The 14,043-nt window shown below is 37.2% G+C and overlaps 1 protein-coding gene across 1 annotated transcript; it reads right to left on the bottom strand.

Moving 5' to 3' along the window:
- Nucleotides 1-864: 864 nt before the first annotated feature.
- LOC113272443 (uncharacterized mitochondrial protein AtMg01250-like) lies at nt 865-1,272 on the bottom strand. Its single transcript, XM_026522275.1, has one exon. The coding sequence runs from the start codon at nt 1,270-1,272 to the stop codon at nt 865-867; it is 408 nt and encodes a 135-aa protein (XP_026378060.1).
- Nucleotides 1,273-14,043: the final 12,771 nt, after the last annotated feature.

Genomic DNA, 14,043 nt, shown 5'->3' with positions numbered 1-14,043 from the left:
TCCAAATAAAGACTTGAATTCTGTAAGGAACACTGACTTTCTAGATACGCTTCCAAAGGTTTTTATAAGGGGAGGGCCTAAGACCTCTGAGCCCTATGTAGGAAGATTTAGAAGAAAACTTGCGTTCTTTGAAAGATCCCAAGCCCTCCTATCAGGAGTGCAAAGCTGGCTTAAGGGAATAGTGATAATCTTCTGAACATAAGCATTATCAAAGTCGGTGTTGATTCTAGACACATCCCAACTTCTGGTTTGTGAGTCAATAAAATAAGATACTTTGATACTAGGATCAGGGGGGGGGGACTAAAGGCTTAATTAGTTCTTTAATGGCATGTAGACACTTCCAAGTCCAAGAACACTTGCCAATGCACTTGGCATTCAAGAAATCAGTTCTAGGAAAGTATCTAGCCTTAAGAACAGTGGCCAGTAAGCAATTAAGATTTTTCAGGCATTCCTAGATAACATAGCCAGGTTATTTAATTCAGCCTTCCTAAAGCCCAAACAACCTTCAGCTTTAGGGGAGCATAAAATGTCCCAACCAAGCAGGTGCAATTTCCTATCTTTTGGGTTTAAAGTTTCACCCCACCAAATGGAGAGGTGCGAGTCCATTTGTTTACAAAGATACTTAGAAATAAGAAAGGATCCCATTTGAAAAAGAGGAATAACTTGACAAATATGTTTAATTAGAGTAGTTCTAGTAGCTTGGGACATGAGCTTATGAAGCCAAACAGAGATTCTGGCATCAACAACTTGGAGAATAACCATATGAGTCTGGATTTTAGAAGCTTGGAATACAGTAGGGGTGCCAAGATATTTTTCTCCTAAGTCCCTATTTTGGATTTCTAAAATATTGGTCAAGAGAGCTTTTCAATGCTCAGGAATCTTCCTACTAAACAAAATACCAGATTTTTCAAAATTTATTTCTTTCCCAGAATCCAGGCAGTACTTTTGAAGGTAGTCTTTAATGACTTGAAAATTTTGAGAAGTAGTTTTAGAAAAAAAGAGAGAATCTTCAGCAAACAAAAGGTGTGTCATTTCAGGAGCATCTTTACACACTTTGATACCTTCTAAAATACCTTTCTTTTGAAGACTATTAATGTAAGAAGATAAATCTTTAGAGCAAATGATGTAAAGATAAGGAGAGAAAGGATATCCCTGTCTCAGTCCTCTTTCAGGTTGGAAAAACCCAATTGGGCTACCATTAAGAATGACAGAGTAGGAGACAGTAGAAACACACTGGTTGATGAGTTTAACCCAGTGGTTAGAGAGACCCATTTTAGTTAAAACCTTTTCTAAAAAATCTCATTCAAGCTTGTTATAAGCCTTGGACATATCAAGTTTGATAGCAGCTATGCCTTCAACTTTATTATTGTGATTGACAACATATATGGCCTCATTGGCTAGAAGAATATTATCAGAAATACTCCTCTTAGGAATTATATTGTTCATAAAGGGTTTAAGTCTATTAGCCAGGATTTTAAAAAGAATTTTGTAAATAAAATTACGTAGACCTATGGGTCTATACTGAGAGACAAGTTCAGCAAGAGGAACTTTGGGAATAAGATCAATATTAGTATGGTTAAAGACCTTAGAAATATGCCCAGTTCTAAAGCAAGTTTGTGTCATATCAATGACAGCATGTCCCACAATATCCCAGTGTTTTTGATAAAAAAGACCTGTGAATCCATCAGGTCCAGGAGCGCCACCCCCCCCCCCCCCCCACCCCCCCACCCCACCCCCATTTGGGATATCGCATTCTTTATTTCCTCTGGAGAAAGAGGCATATTTAAGGTTGTGTTATCCTCAGCAGGGAACTTAGTAGGGAGATCAGCAAGAATCTCATCCTGGAATTGCCGAGGATGGGAGGAATAAAGGTTTTTCAAGTAGTCTATGAAAGAAGTTCCAATACTATTTCTATCAGTTAGAATGGTATTCAAGGAGTTCTTAATCCAACTAATGACATTTCTTTTTCTCCTAAAGAGAGTTACTCGATGGAAATAAGGTGAAATTCTGTCACATTCCATGAGCCAAACCTCCCTAGATTTATCTTTCTAATATAACTCTTCTAGGTTATAAAGGTACTCAAGTCTGGCTTTGAGTCTAGAAGTATTACTGGTATCAATAGGGTTAGAGAGTTGGAGCTCAGATAAATATTTCCTAATGATAGATATATTAGTTTGAATATTACCAAAAGAAGACTTATTCCAATCTCTTAGACCTTTCTTAATACTTAACAGTTTAGCTTTAAGCTTGTAGGCAGGGGAACCTACCACATTAACATACCAGGAGTTAGCAACTGCAAGTAGGATCCTCTATCCACATATCCATAAAATGAAAAGGTCTATGCATACAAATATCCTCATAATTAAAACCTATGTGCATGGGACAATGATCAGATGAATCCCTAGGGATATTGTTAACACAAAGTTTAGGACCAAGATCTTCAGCTAATTGGCCTATAAGACATCTATCTAATACTTTAAGAATTAGGTCAGGACCTTGTTGCATATTGGACCAAGTGAACCTAGGTACAGAAAAACCAGGATCATGTAAGTTAAACACAAAGCAGAAGTTTCTAAGGTTTTCAAAATCAGGATCATCAACTTCTAGGCCACCATTTTTATCTTCAGTTCTTAAGGGAGCATTAAAGTCACCTATGATAAAAAAAAATTCATCTAAGGGAGCATTAGATTGCTGGCATTGTTTTTCCCATAAGGCTTGTCTCAGACTACTATAAGGTTCTCCATACATGAAATGCATATGACAGGTTTTAAAGTGAATGATGTCAGTAGACGTAACATAGATACCCCTCATACTGGATGAAACAGTGTTGAGTTGAATTTCCTTCTTCCAAGCAAGAGAAAGGCCACCACTTCTACCAACACTAGGGACATTAAAGGTACAAGGGAATCCCATGTTTTTTTAACTTTCTAGCAGCCATATATTTTCTCATTTTTGTTTTAGAGAGAAGGATGATGTCAGGGTTGACATTTTTTCATAGTAAACTAAGTTCCTTATTAGAAGATTTTTTTTCCAAATACTCTAATATTCCAAACCAAGGTTTTTAAACTCGTACGAGTCACGAGTTGACTCGTACGATGCGCGTCAAATATAATTAACTCGATTCAAATCGAGTCCTTGAATCGTTTTCTCTTAAGAATCGTGTTTTGACCAACATTGACTTACGATTTGGACAGTGTTGACCAAGTTAAGCTATGAAAAAATTAAGAGGATATAAGGATTCGAACCTGGGACATCATGCTTATGGACTAAGCATTATACCGCTGTGCCAATTCGACTGTTGGTGATTATACTTAACCATATATACTACTTATAAAATCATATGATTATTTTCAAATCTTTTCCATAAATCTATATTATTCATAACCAAAATACGATTCAAAAATAAACCATGAATCTACGTTTCACGATTCAACATACGATTCGATTTTAAAAATAGAAAAACGATTCACGTTTCGATTCACGATTTAAAAACCTTATTCCAAACAATCATATTGATGTTATTGACAGGGAATTGGTTTATAGTATTATTGGCAGTATCAATTAAAGGGGTTGGGAGAGGTTGATTTACCTGAGTGGTAGAGTCAGATCCACCACCAAGAGAAGCCCTGATATCATCACCACTCTGAGAAGCATTTTGGGAAGAATCGAGATTAGAAGTAGCAGCATTGAGATGAGAATTATTGCGGACACCATTGTTGTTTGGGGAGTTTTCAGCAGGTACGTTGTAGCTCCCAAAAGAGTTAACCACGGGTTGGGTATCGAGAGAACAGTTAGAAAGATCGATAGCAGGTAAATCCTCCAATTTGGTAATTGGAGGACACAACTGAGCATAAACAGGTTCAGTGGTGTCATGCACTTCAGGCATAACCGCTCTTCAAGAATAACCACTATACTTGCCAAACTAGAATTAGCTCTTGTACGTTTCCTCAAATCATCCCTGGGGTTAATCTTTCTTTTGATATTAGATAAAGCATCATGATCAGTTGAATTAAGATCTCCTCTAGTGATAATGGGGTTAGTATTTGGGGCAGCAACAGTTTTGAATCTTCTTAAAGAATTGGTAGTACGAATCGGTCCACTAGGAGTTGGCTCGAAACCAAAAATAGTAGCTTCAACAGTAACATTTTGAGTAGTAACTTGTTGAAAAATGAGTAGACCATTATCCATCCGAGTCGAATGTTGCTGAATAAGACCAGCATCAAAAATCTTCAGGGTAGAGGATCTTTTTACAAAGGGACCCATCTGAAAAGTGTTTGATAAACCTTTATGAGTAGTATTTTCCATTCTCTGATCCATATCCCTTGTTTTTCCTTTGTTACACATTATGATAGCAGGGGATTCAATTTGAGTATCTGGCACAGTCACAGTTTGTTGCATGATGATATCTGTCGTAGCAGTCGAGGAAGAATCTACTTGCTTTTTTACCGTTGGAGGAGGCATCAGTAACCTTGAAACAACGGGAAGAACATACTTCCTGCTAGAAGCTTCAATTTATTTAATTTTTTTCTGCTTCAATTTCCAAGCTGGAAAGTTTTGATCTTTATGATAAAGAACATGACAGGAGGTACAGAAGTACCTTGGAACTTTGATGTATCTACATTCGATCAGAAATGGTTGAGTTCTGCCGCTGGTAAAGAGGGGAATGCCATTGGCAATGCTTTTTGCACTGAGATTCTGAATACACACCTTGACATTCTTCTTTAGAGGATGTTTACCAAAGGGATCTTGAGCTTCAATGAGTTCACCCATTTTGAGATTAAATTTATGAAGATCTTCAAATTCTGTACATTCATTTGGAATGTTGCACAATATGAACCACATTATTTCTTCATCAAAGTGGAGTTGATGATTTGCAGGCCATCCTTCAGTTGGAACCACTTTTAACGTCATTGAATAACCACAAACGAACCAAGGTTTATGAGAATCGATTCTATTAAAATCCTCTTCTGTTAAGAAACGAATAAGGACTTTGTTTCGCAATCCACTAAATGTGGTGACAGTAGGAGGTTGGGCTAAAGGACAATTACTGCATATGTAGAATGGATTGAGGAAGTGGGAACTAACGTTTCATAGCCACCATACACAATTTCTAATTACTATCAGATTAATCTAGAAAAACTTTTTTGTCTATGAACACTGGTTCAGTGAGTGTGGATGGTAAGGATAATTTCTCAGCTATTTGAGTAGACAGGTTTGAATATCTTGATCTAGTTTTTGAAGGTTTTCTGAAGTATTTGAGAGTTCCATTAGGTAAGAGAATTTGATATATATGAATATAATTTGATTGAGATCAACGTGATAGATAACTAATATAAAATGCAGTTATAGAGAAAGGAATCTCTTGTTGGTACTGTACTGAAATTGATCACAAACAATATGGATGGATAAAAGGCAAGAGAGTTTTGTTTGTTTATGTGTTTGAACCTTAAAGAGGAATGAGAAGGCTGTTGACTAAAATTTGAACAGTTTTCAGGAGAAAATTAGTGTAAGGTAGTTGTTATGGTACTGCAAAGATTCTGTTGAGGAGGGGGTTCATCATACGTGGTGTCGTTTTCGTATCCATGCTTTATGGACACCTTCAGATTTGAGATATTCACGTGAGTTTTATGATAAAAGATCCAAGTAAAGACAAACCCAATAATACTTTGTAGTTTTTCCTGGGGTGGAAGAGAATGGTATATAAACTTGACGTAGTTTGGGGTTGGTGGATTATAAATAGATTTATCTTTTTTTAGACTGACGTAGGTATGATGGTACAAACTGCCAAAGGTAATAATGGTAGTAGAAATGTAAACTGGGGAATAAAGATGGGAATGGAGGGGAAAATTATGTTGTAGTTGATGGTTTTGAAAGGGTTGTTGTAGATTGATTGAAGGCATAGGTTTGGTAGTAGATCTAGTAACCCATCTGGCAGACATGTTCCAGACCGCAATGGTGCCTCTCAACTGATGCTGCATTCTTCAAATTTGCATACAACATAGAATTTTAATTAGACCCCAAAATACTTTGTATGAGTTAGATGACCTACCAATGCACCACTTGAAGGCAGTTCCATGGGGAGTTGTGGCTAATGAAGAGGTTAGGTGTTGAAAATAGGGGTTTATAGGGTAATTATGGTGGATAATTTGAATGGAGTACGCATAGGTTTGAAGAGGCGTGAGTAACCAAGCGACGGGACAGATAACTAATAGCCATAAATGGCAGTTAATAAGCAAATTTGTACCTTTAAAAGGTAGGTTTTGGAGGAAATTAACATAACCATTAGTAGCAATTTGTACCTCTAGATATGGCAAGTTCTAGTAACCCCATTCCGGCCATTCCTGCAACTTCCGATCAATACCAATTAGCCAAGAATCAAGATTTCTTACTCCCAATGGATGAATTAATGAGATTGAGAGATGAAGTTCAGAGTGAGATAAACAGGCGTGCAAGTCAAGAGGCTCAACGATTGAGGGGAGAGAATGAGAGAAAGAAGAGGGAAGAAGATGAAACTGATTCACTTTTTGCTGCATGGGTACCAAAGCATTTATAACGAACTGATCGGAAAAATGAAGAAAGGACTGAGAGGCATCAGAAAGGTCCAAAATATGGCAGTGCCACAGAGAGTAATTCTGAAGCAGGTTCAAGTGCAGGTTTTGAGTATCCAGTTGAAGAGGTGAACACCAGTGATGAAGGTTCAGATGCTGCTGAAGAGAAAAGAAAAATGGAAAAGTTTCATGATTGGAAACTGCGCAGGCGGTTTGAGTTTGAGAGAGAAAACCCCAACATATTTGCCAAAACCATGCATGAGGGAGAACCAAAAGTTGAGAAGCATCCCCTTGTGAGGATCTATCCCAGAGTTACTCCTGAGGACGAAACCAGTGCCTCTGATGAGGATCTGCTTGATGTTTCCAATGATGAAGATGAAGAAAGAAGCAGTGATGAAGAGAGTTCATCATCTGGAGATAGTGATACTTCCCCTGCATCAACAGGTAGCAGCTGCACCGAGCGGTATGAAGAAGATGAGGATTGGAGTTACGATGAAGGGGACTATTAGAGTCCTCTTTTGGGGCGTCGAAAGCAGCCAAATTTTCAGAATTTGAAAAAATTCTGAAGATGATCAGCAACGTTTTAACGAAATGGCTTTCTCGATGCTTACTTCTAATCCTCTTAAACTTCTTATGGGTGATGGTGGGTCTTATTTTGTGGTCTCTCTCTCTTTGTTTAGTTGTTTTGATGTTGTTTCTAGAGTTTTTTGTTGATGTTGAAATGGTGTTGGTGATGGTGATGACAAACACCTCTTATTTTAGGGCTTTGGTAGTTTTTGTAAGTTTGATTTCTTGGTGTTGATGTTGTTGATGGTCTGTTCTTTTTGGTTTGTAATTATGATGGACAGGATGGTAATATGTTTAATGTTATCGTTGCTGATTTGAAAGCAACTTTAATTGTTTTCTCTTCAATGAATGTTTCTGGTGTTAAAATTAGTAAGATAGTTACACAGATTGATAAGCAGTGCAGCAACTTGGATGAGTAATTTTTGTTTATAACAAGGGACCCAAAAACACCACATGGACTCACCAAAATTATTCTGATATGTGGTGAAGCCACGTCACATTTGCTTCACATGTCATTTCCATGTCATCAATAGCCATTTTAATCCAAGCAATTTAAGTTACACAACTGTTGACGAAACTATGCTTATGTACAATGTTCACTTTTCTAAGAATTGCAATCGTTTAATGAAGTGGTGTATTTCTTGGAAAGTCATTTTTCAAACGAAAATGGCTTTGAAGATATAACCCTTCCAAATAAATTTGCACCTTTTCAACATGCCCATATTTAAACTACTCGAAGTTCCAGTTTCACATTCGGGAAAACAAAACAAAACAAGAACTCCCGAAAAGAAAACATTTGCACAATCCATCTTATAATTATTGTCAATCTGTCGTAATTAATGAAGACCGAAAAGAAAACAAGAACTCCCGTGAATAACGAAAAAATTTATCTACATCAGAATTAAAAAAAATATTTATGTACATCATCAAGAATATTTGCATGCTGGAATAACAATCATAATACTTTAAGAAGTACTAGGTAGATCTCAAAATCTACCACAAACACATACCAATGACCATTAACCTAATCAAGAATCTACACGGTACGTGCACGTTTTCCATCACTGGATAGTTCTGTAGACATTAAGCACCACATTGCGAGCTATATATAGTGGGAGATATTAAGATAATGGAGCTTCAGAATTAAGTACACGAACTTTTGTAGAACACTCCTCTGGATACGAAGGTTACGCTACATGAAAAACAAAATGACCGAAACCAAACAGTACTAAAAGAGTCCACCTATTGCAGTAGGCCAATACAACGCCAACAAAGTAATTGCTTTCATAAAATTGTTCAGAAATTTCGAAGACACGAAAGAGTAGTTCAATGAAAGCCATTTTGAAAAGTTTGGTTTACGTCCGCTGAATTACTCAACGATCCAGCGCATATGAATTAACCATACTTGATGGGAGAAAAGTTTGCTATTTGCCACCAAAATATTAAAAGCACATACATTTGGTGGGAGAAAAAATGGTAGTTCTGAATAAACATTTTTCACACTTGGTTGTCGAAAATTCACCATTTCACACGATCAAAAAAATTCACCATTTCACTGTTATACCCACATAGCATATATTAAAGCATATTAATAATTTGGTTATCTACTATATATATTGAAAAACTGTGTTTGTCAATGTGTCACTTCAAATAAGTTGTGCCGGTGCGTATGCACCGGGTTAGGGGCTTGTTTCAAGAATAAGGAACTGTAGTTATCGATTTTCGTAGGATAAACACCAAACTGTATCTGTAAAAAAAAAATCCAGGCTGCCGTCACAGTGACGGAGCAGAGCTTTGTTTGACAGTCCATCTAGTAAAGGGTCGACAGTCCAATATGGAATATTTGGAGCTGGTTTTATTTATGGGTTACAGTTGCGACATTCAGGATAGTATTAGGGGCATCCATTATTGAACGACTGTAAAAAAGGTGCAACCGTGATCTCCTGCATGAATTTCTGCAAGTCATACGAAATTTCTCTTGTTACCTACCCACGACTCTTGTTCATCATTTACACTTCTTAATATATCTATCTCTAAATGTTCTTGCACATGCATGCATGTGCCTATATATACTCAGACAGAGACAGAATCATTTTAGTTTGATCGTATGTTTGATGGTGAGCTACCAGGTTCATAAAAGTTTCCTTACAGAAGAACAATCAAATTTTGTGTGCAATTTTTTTTTCTGAACGAATTTTGTGTGCAGATAACAAATCATAATCATGCTAGATGACATATAGGGTGAGCTACGTTAGTAGTACTCCATTTCACTACAATATCGAGTCCATCAGAAGAACATCACGAACATGGTGCGATTTTTCTTAGAAGACGCATTTTAACAACTCTGAAGACGATAACATAAAGTTACCGAATCGATGTTCACTTTAATAATGCAAACAATGTACTACTACAAGTACAAGCCTATTGCAAATGAAGACAATGAAGTTGTTTTTTACTTTTCTTTGTCATTTGAAAAAATTTCAAGAGTCGTCATTTCTGCATGACAGTGCAACTGCTACTACTCTATGTTGGAGACTGAGTCTAGAATAACCATCAAAATAAAAATGATAAGAGAACATGCCACTGAACAATAACGGGAAATGAAATTTCTTAACACGATGGTAATGAGACCGGTTGTTATTTTGGAAAATGTACATTTAAAACCTTTCAAGAAGAACCCTATTATTGGGGTTTAGAGAGTCAAGATCTTTTGACCATTTTGGGGATTTAAATACTTTGGGGAGCCAAAAACTAGATAGGGGGAGATTTAAGTGACTTAAAAATCTGATTTACTCTCTCCTCTAAGCCTAATTTTAACCCTCTCCCCATTCATTTCTTCTATTCTACTTCATCTTCTCAAAAACTCTCAAAAACCGGAATCAAAATTTTTTTATTCTCCATTGATTCTCAAGATGGCAGCAAGACCAAGAGTGACAAGATCCGACCGATTGAACCCTGATGTTCCTTTTAATGGAGATGTAGTGAACAATCTCTCCAAACACTAAATCCCTATGTGGTGAACCAATCTGTTCAAACACCTGCAAATCCTCCACAAATGGCTCCTACAAGGTAAGAATCGAAAAACCCATAAGTTATTTTGTCATTAGATTGAAAAAATAGGTTCGGATGACTTTAGGGTACTTCAAAATTCATTTCTGAAGGGTTTACGGCTGGGATATCATATCTTCCTGGCCGTCATTACAACCTAACGGTTGGGACATCACGAACTCCCAGCCGTTAACCTCTTAAACGGCTAGGAAATTTTGATATCCCAACTGTTATATTTGTACACGGATGGGATTTTCCCAACCATAAAAAGCCCTTTGCTGTGTTAGATGATTTCATTTCATAGTTGAGTGTTTTCGGCTGGAAATTTCCTAACCGTAACCAGTAGTTCTTGGCTGTTATCCATGTTTCCTAGCCGATTTAGAAATTACGGTTAGGTAGGGGAACATTTCCCACTCGTAATCGCGTAAATTGTTAGGTCGTGTACATTGTTTATAGCCGAGACTTTATTTACGGTTAGGATTTCTCAGTCATCCTAGCCGATACTGTTTACCACATATGGGTTTTTGTTAGTTCCTAACCGTAATTGTATAACTCTAATTTGTTTTTCACCATTTTTAGGAACCCTAAAAAGGAAAAAGATGCCCAGGAGCTTTCAATGTGTGACATTGCTACGATGATGGTTAAGCGAGCTAAGTGGATAGCCATGGGACTGCAACGTAACATTGAGGACGTCTTATATTTGGATTGCGACCAACAAAAAACACTGCGTCTCATGTTTCAGAAGTTACATAATCCAATGAGGGATGATTTATATACTGACAACGAGGATGAGTGGATGAGTGGTTCTTGTTGTCCCCAAAGTTATTCTTCATCATCTTCTGACGATGTTCCCAAGAATATTGGTCGTGGTGAATAAGTGGTTTATGTACTTGTTTAAGACTTTGGTTTAGTATGTTCATCTTCATAGATTTTATCATTCGAGACTTTGTTTTAGTATATTTTCGTGGATTTAGCTTGTTTTTCGTAATTGGATATTAGTGTACCTTGAATGAATGGTACTAGTGTTTTAATTATCTATCAGAGAACACAATTTACTAAAAATCCAGAGTAAAAGACGGCTGGGATAACCAACCGTGAATTGAAGTTACGGCTAAAATTACTAGCCGTATATTAGTTTACGTCCAGCAATATCATCCATAAACCTGACACCCAGAAATACGGGTGGGATTCCCAGCCGTAATTCTGCGAAAAAAATAAATTACCAGTTCATTGGGAATTACGGGTTGAATTACCAGCCGTAGTAATGTGAATTGGTAATCACGGTTGGGTTTTCAGGCCGTTACTTTGTAAACGGTTATGTTTTCCATTCGTTGTTTAGTTCAGGGTCAGGTATTCCCAGCCGTTTCTATTAAACGTCTAGGTCGTGTTAGCGTAAAACCTGGCCGTAATGATTGATTCAAGATTAGTTTTTTTAAAACATATGATAAAACTAGATTAAAATGTTCATTTATAATGAGTGATTCAAAAAACAAAGGCTCACATCACATTCAAAAAACAAAGGTTCACACCAAATTCATACAAAGGTTCATACAAAGGTTCATATGATCACCACCTTTCAAAATAACATTATTATCATATTATCACTAACCTTGACACCACATTTACTTATAGTCATCATCATCGGAAGTCTCATAGTTATCATCATCGGAAGTCATTAGTATACAAGGCGCATCCCTCGACAACTGCAATGCTTTCCACAATTCAAATCTTTCTTCAAACCTAGCACACCAACCCAATGATATTTCATTGTCACCACCATCTCCCCTCCTTAATGGAGGTAAGATAGTTGTCAATGAGGATGAGATTGTGGGGTTTAACACCTTCACGCCACTAAGAATATCAATAGGTCTTGTACGTCTTTTACTCAACACGCGTACTAACTCTTTTTCTAAAGAGTTGAGCCTTGCCGAATAAAGATGGTTGACCAAACTCTTCGGAATAGGATGAGTATGATAACTCGAGACTACTTTTTCCATATACCACACTTTCTTGTTATCGTTAAATTTAAATTTAAGCTTAAAAGGGCATCTGCACTTCTTCGTATTATAACGTCCCCTCTTCCTCGTTGTTTTTGGCTTATACTCACTACCCTTCTTCCAATGACTCTCATACTTTCCACTACACTCGCAAACCATTTGAAAGCTGGTGGGAGTAACTTGTTTATTCTGGACTATGATGCACATATTTTTCAGCCCTTTTTCTTGAGCCCACTTCTTTGCATATTTCTTATGTTTCCACTCATAGTTGTTTGCATAGTGAGCACTTGTGTCCTCGGAAACTTGCACTGGTGGCGGTTGCTCTTATATAACCACCTCTTGGTCTTCCATAAACACCTCTTGGTCTTCCATAACCACCTCTTGATCTTCCACCGGAATGTACGGTACAATATATAACAAAATTAAATATGTCACATCATTTGTTAAAAAATACACAGAAACGGCTGGGTCGATATTGAATACCCAGCCGTGAGTAACTAAACGGCTAGGTAGAATGGTAACGTTAGAGACGTAATATTATTTACGTCTGGGTCGACTAGGGATATCCTAGCCGTCGGGAAATAAACGGCTGGGTCGACCGCCCATGGTCCCATCCGTAAAAGGTTTACGTATAGGAGTTCTTGGCCGTTTATTTCCATGTTTTTGGATGAGTCTGATTTCAGCTTAGAAATCCAGCCGTAAAACTATAAACGGTTGGGTAACCCAGCCGGCGCCATTAGCATTGAATGGCATTTAATACTTTCATCCAGGAAACCTCACCACCGCCGATAGTATTAAATGCTTCCCATGCACGTAGAAAAAAGCTGGTCGTAATTGACTAGTTACGGCCAGGAACTTTTCATCGTCCCATCCGTAAGATTTCATAACGGCTGGGAGTTCATGAACTGTGAGCCGTATAACATAATAACTGCCAGGAGTTCATTGTTTCCCAGCCGTGATTGTACCTGGCGGATGGAAAACTAGGGTTTTCGGAAGTAAAAAGTTGAAACTTCTACCCACTCTGAGCTTAAGAACTGAAATTGGAGCTAGAATAGAGGTATACCTGATAATCTTGAGCATTGGTTTCTTCGATTTCTTCTTCTTCTTGGGTTGGTCCTTCGAAATCATAGTAAGGTTCATAACGGTTATTTTGAGTTTGAGAAAAAATTTCATAAGAAATGATCGTTGTTGATGGGTATCAGTATGTTATCATATTTTGAAGATGAAGAGTCACCTACATCAAAAGTTTTGCTTGAATTCATTTGCAAAAAATTTCTCCAATTTTTTTTCTCTTCTTCTCTTCCCTCTGATTTTCTTTTGTTTTGATTTTCAGTTTCATCACTTTACTTAAAGAGGTGAATTAGTCTTAATCGATTTGCTAATCATGATTAATAATGTTAATCAGGTTTTATTATCTAAAATCATATGGGATCATATTAATCTTTATATAAATATATGATGAGGGGTGTCCCAATTGATATTTGGTGACCCTAAAAAGCTCCCAAAAAAAAAACTTGACTTTCTAAACCCCAATAAAATGATTCTTCAAGAAAGTATGTACAAATTGTTGGGCTCAAGGTGACTAGTGTATGATGAGAGCGTGCACGGACGAGTATCATATGACGATTTTATCCAATAAACAAAGATGAGTTTAGAGTGTAGGTAATTTCTTATCAAGTAGTGTTTTTATCAGATTAGGTTATGGTTTTTGGATTGTAACAGATACAAGACAGAATAGTGGATCATCATGCATGGCCTTCAAGTAGGACTGGATTCAATAGATTCCTCCCAAAAGGGTTGCTGTTTGTTGAAACTTAAAATGGCCGGAATCACGTGCAGTGGAAAAATATGCCCGTACTGATGCCCATCCACTATTGCTCAAG

Source organism: Papaver somniferum, chromosome 4 (assembly GCF_003573695.1).
Source record: "Papaver somniferum cultivar HN1 chromosome 4, ASM357369v1, whole genome shotgun sequence".
NCBI lineage: Eukaryota > Viridiplantae > Streptophyta > Magnoliopsida > Ranunculales > Papaveraceae > Papaver > Papaver somniferum.
Note: the sequence above shows the minus strand (reverse complement) of the source record. Positions and strands in the feature narration are given on the sequence as shown.

Excerpts from the sequence above, each read along its gene's own strand:
- LOC113272443 (XM_026522275.1), bottom strand. The coding sequence starts at position 1,272 with ATGGGTCTCTCTAACCACTGGGTTAAACTCATCAACCAGTGTGTTTCT.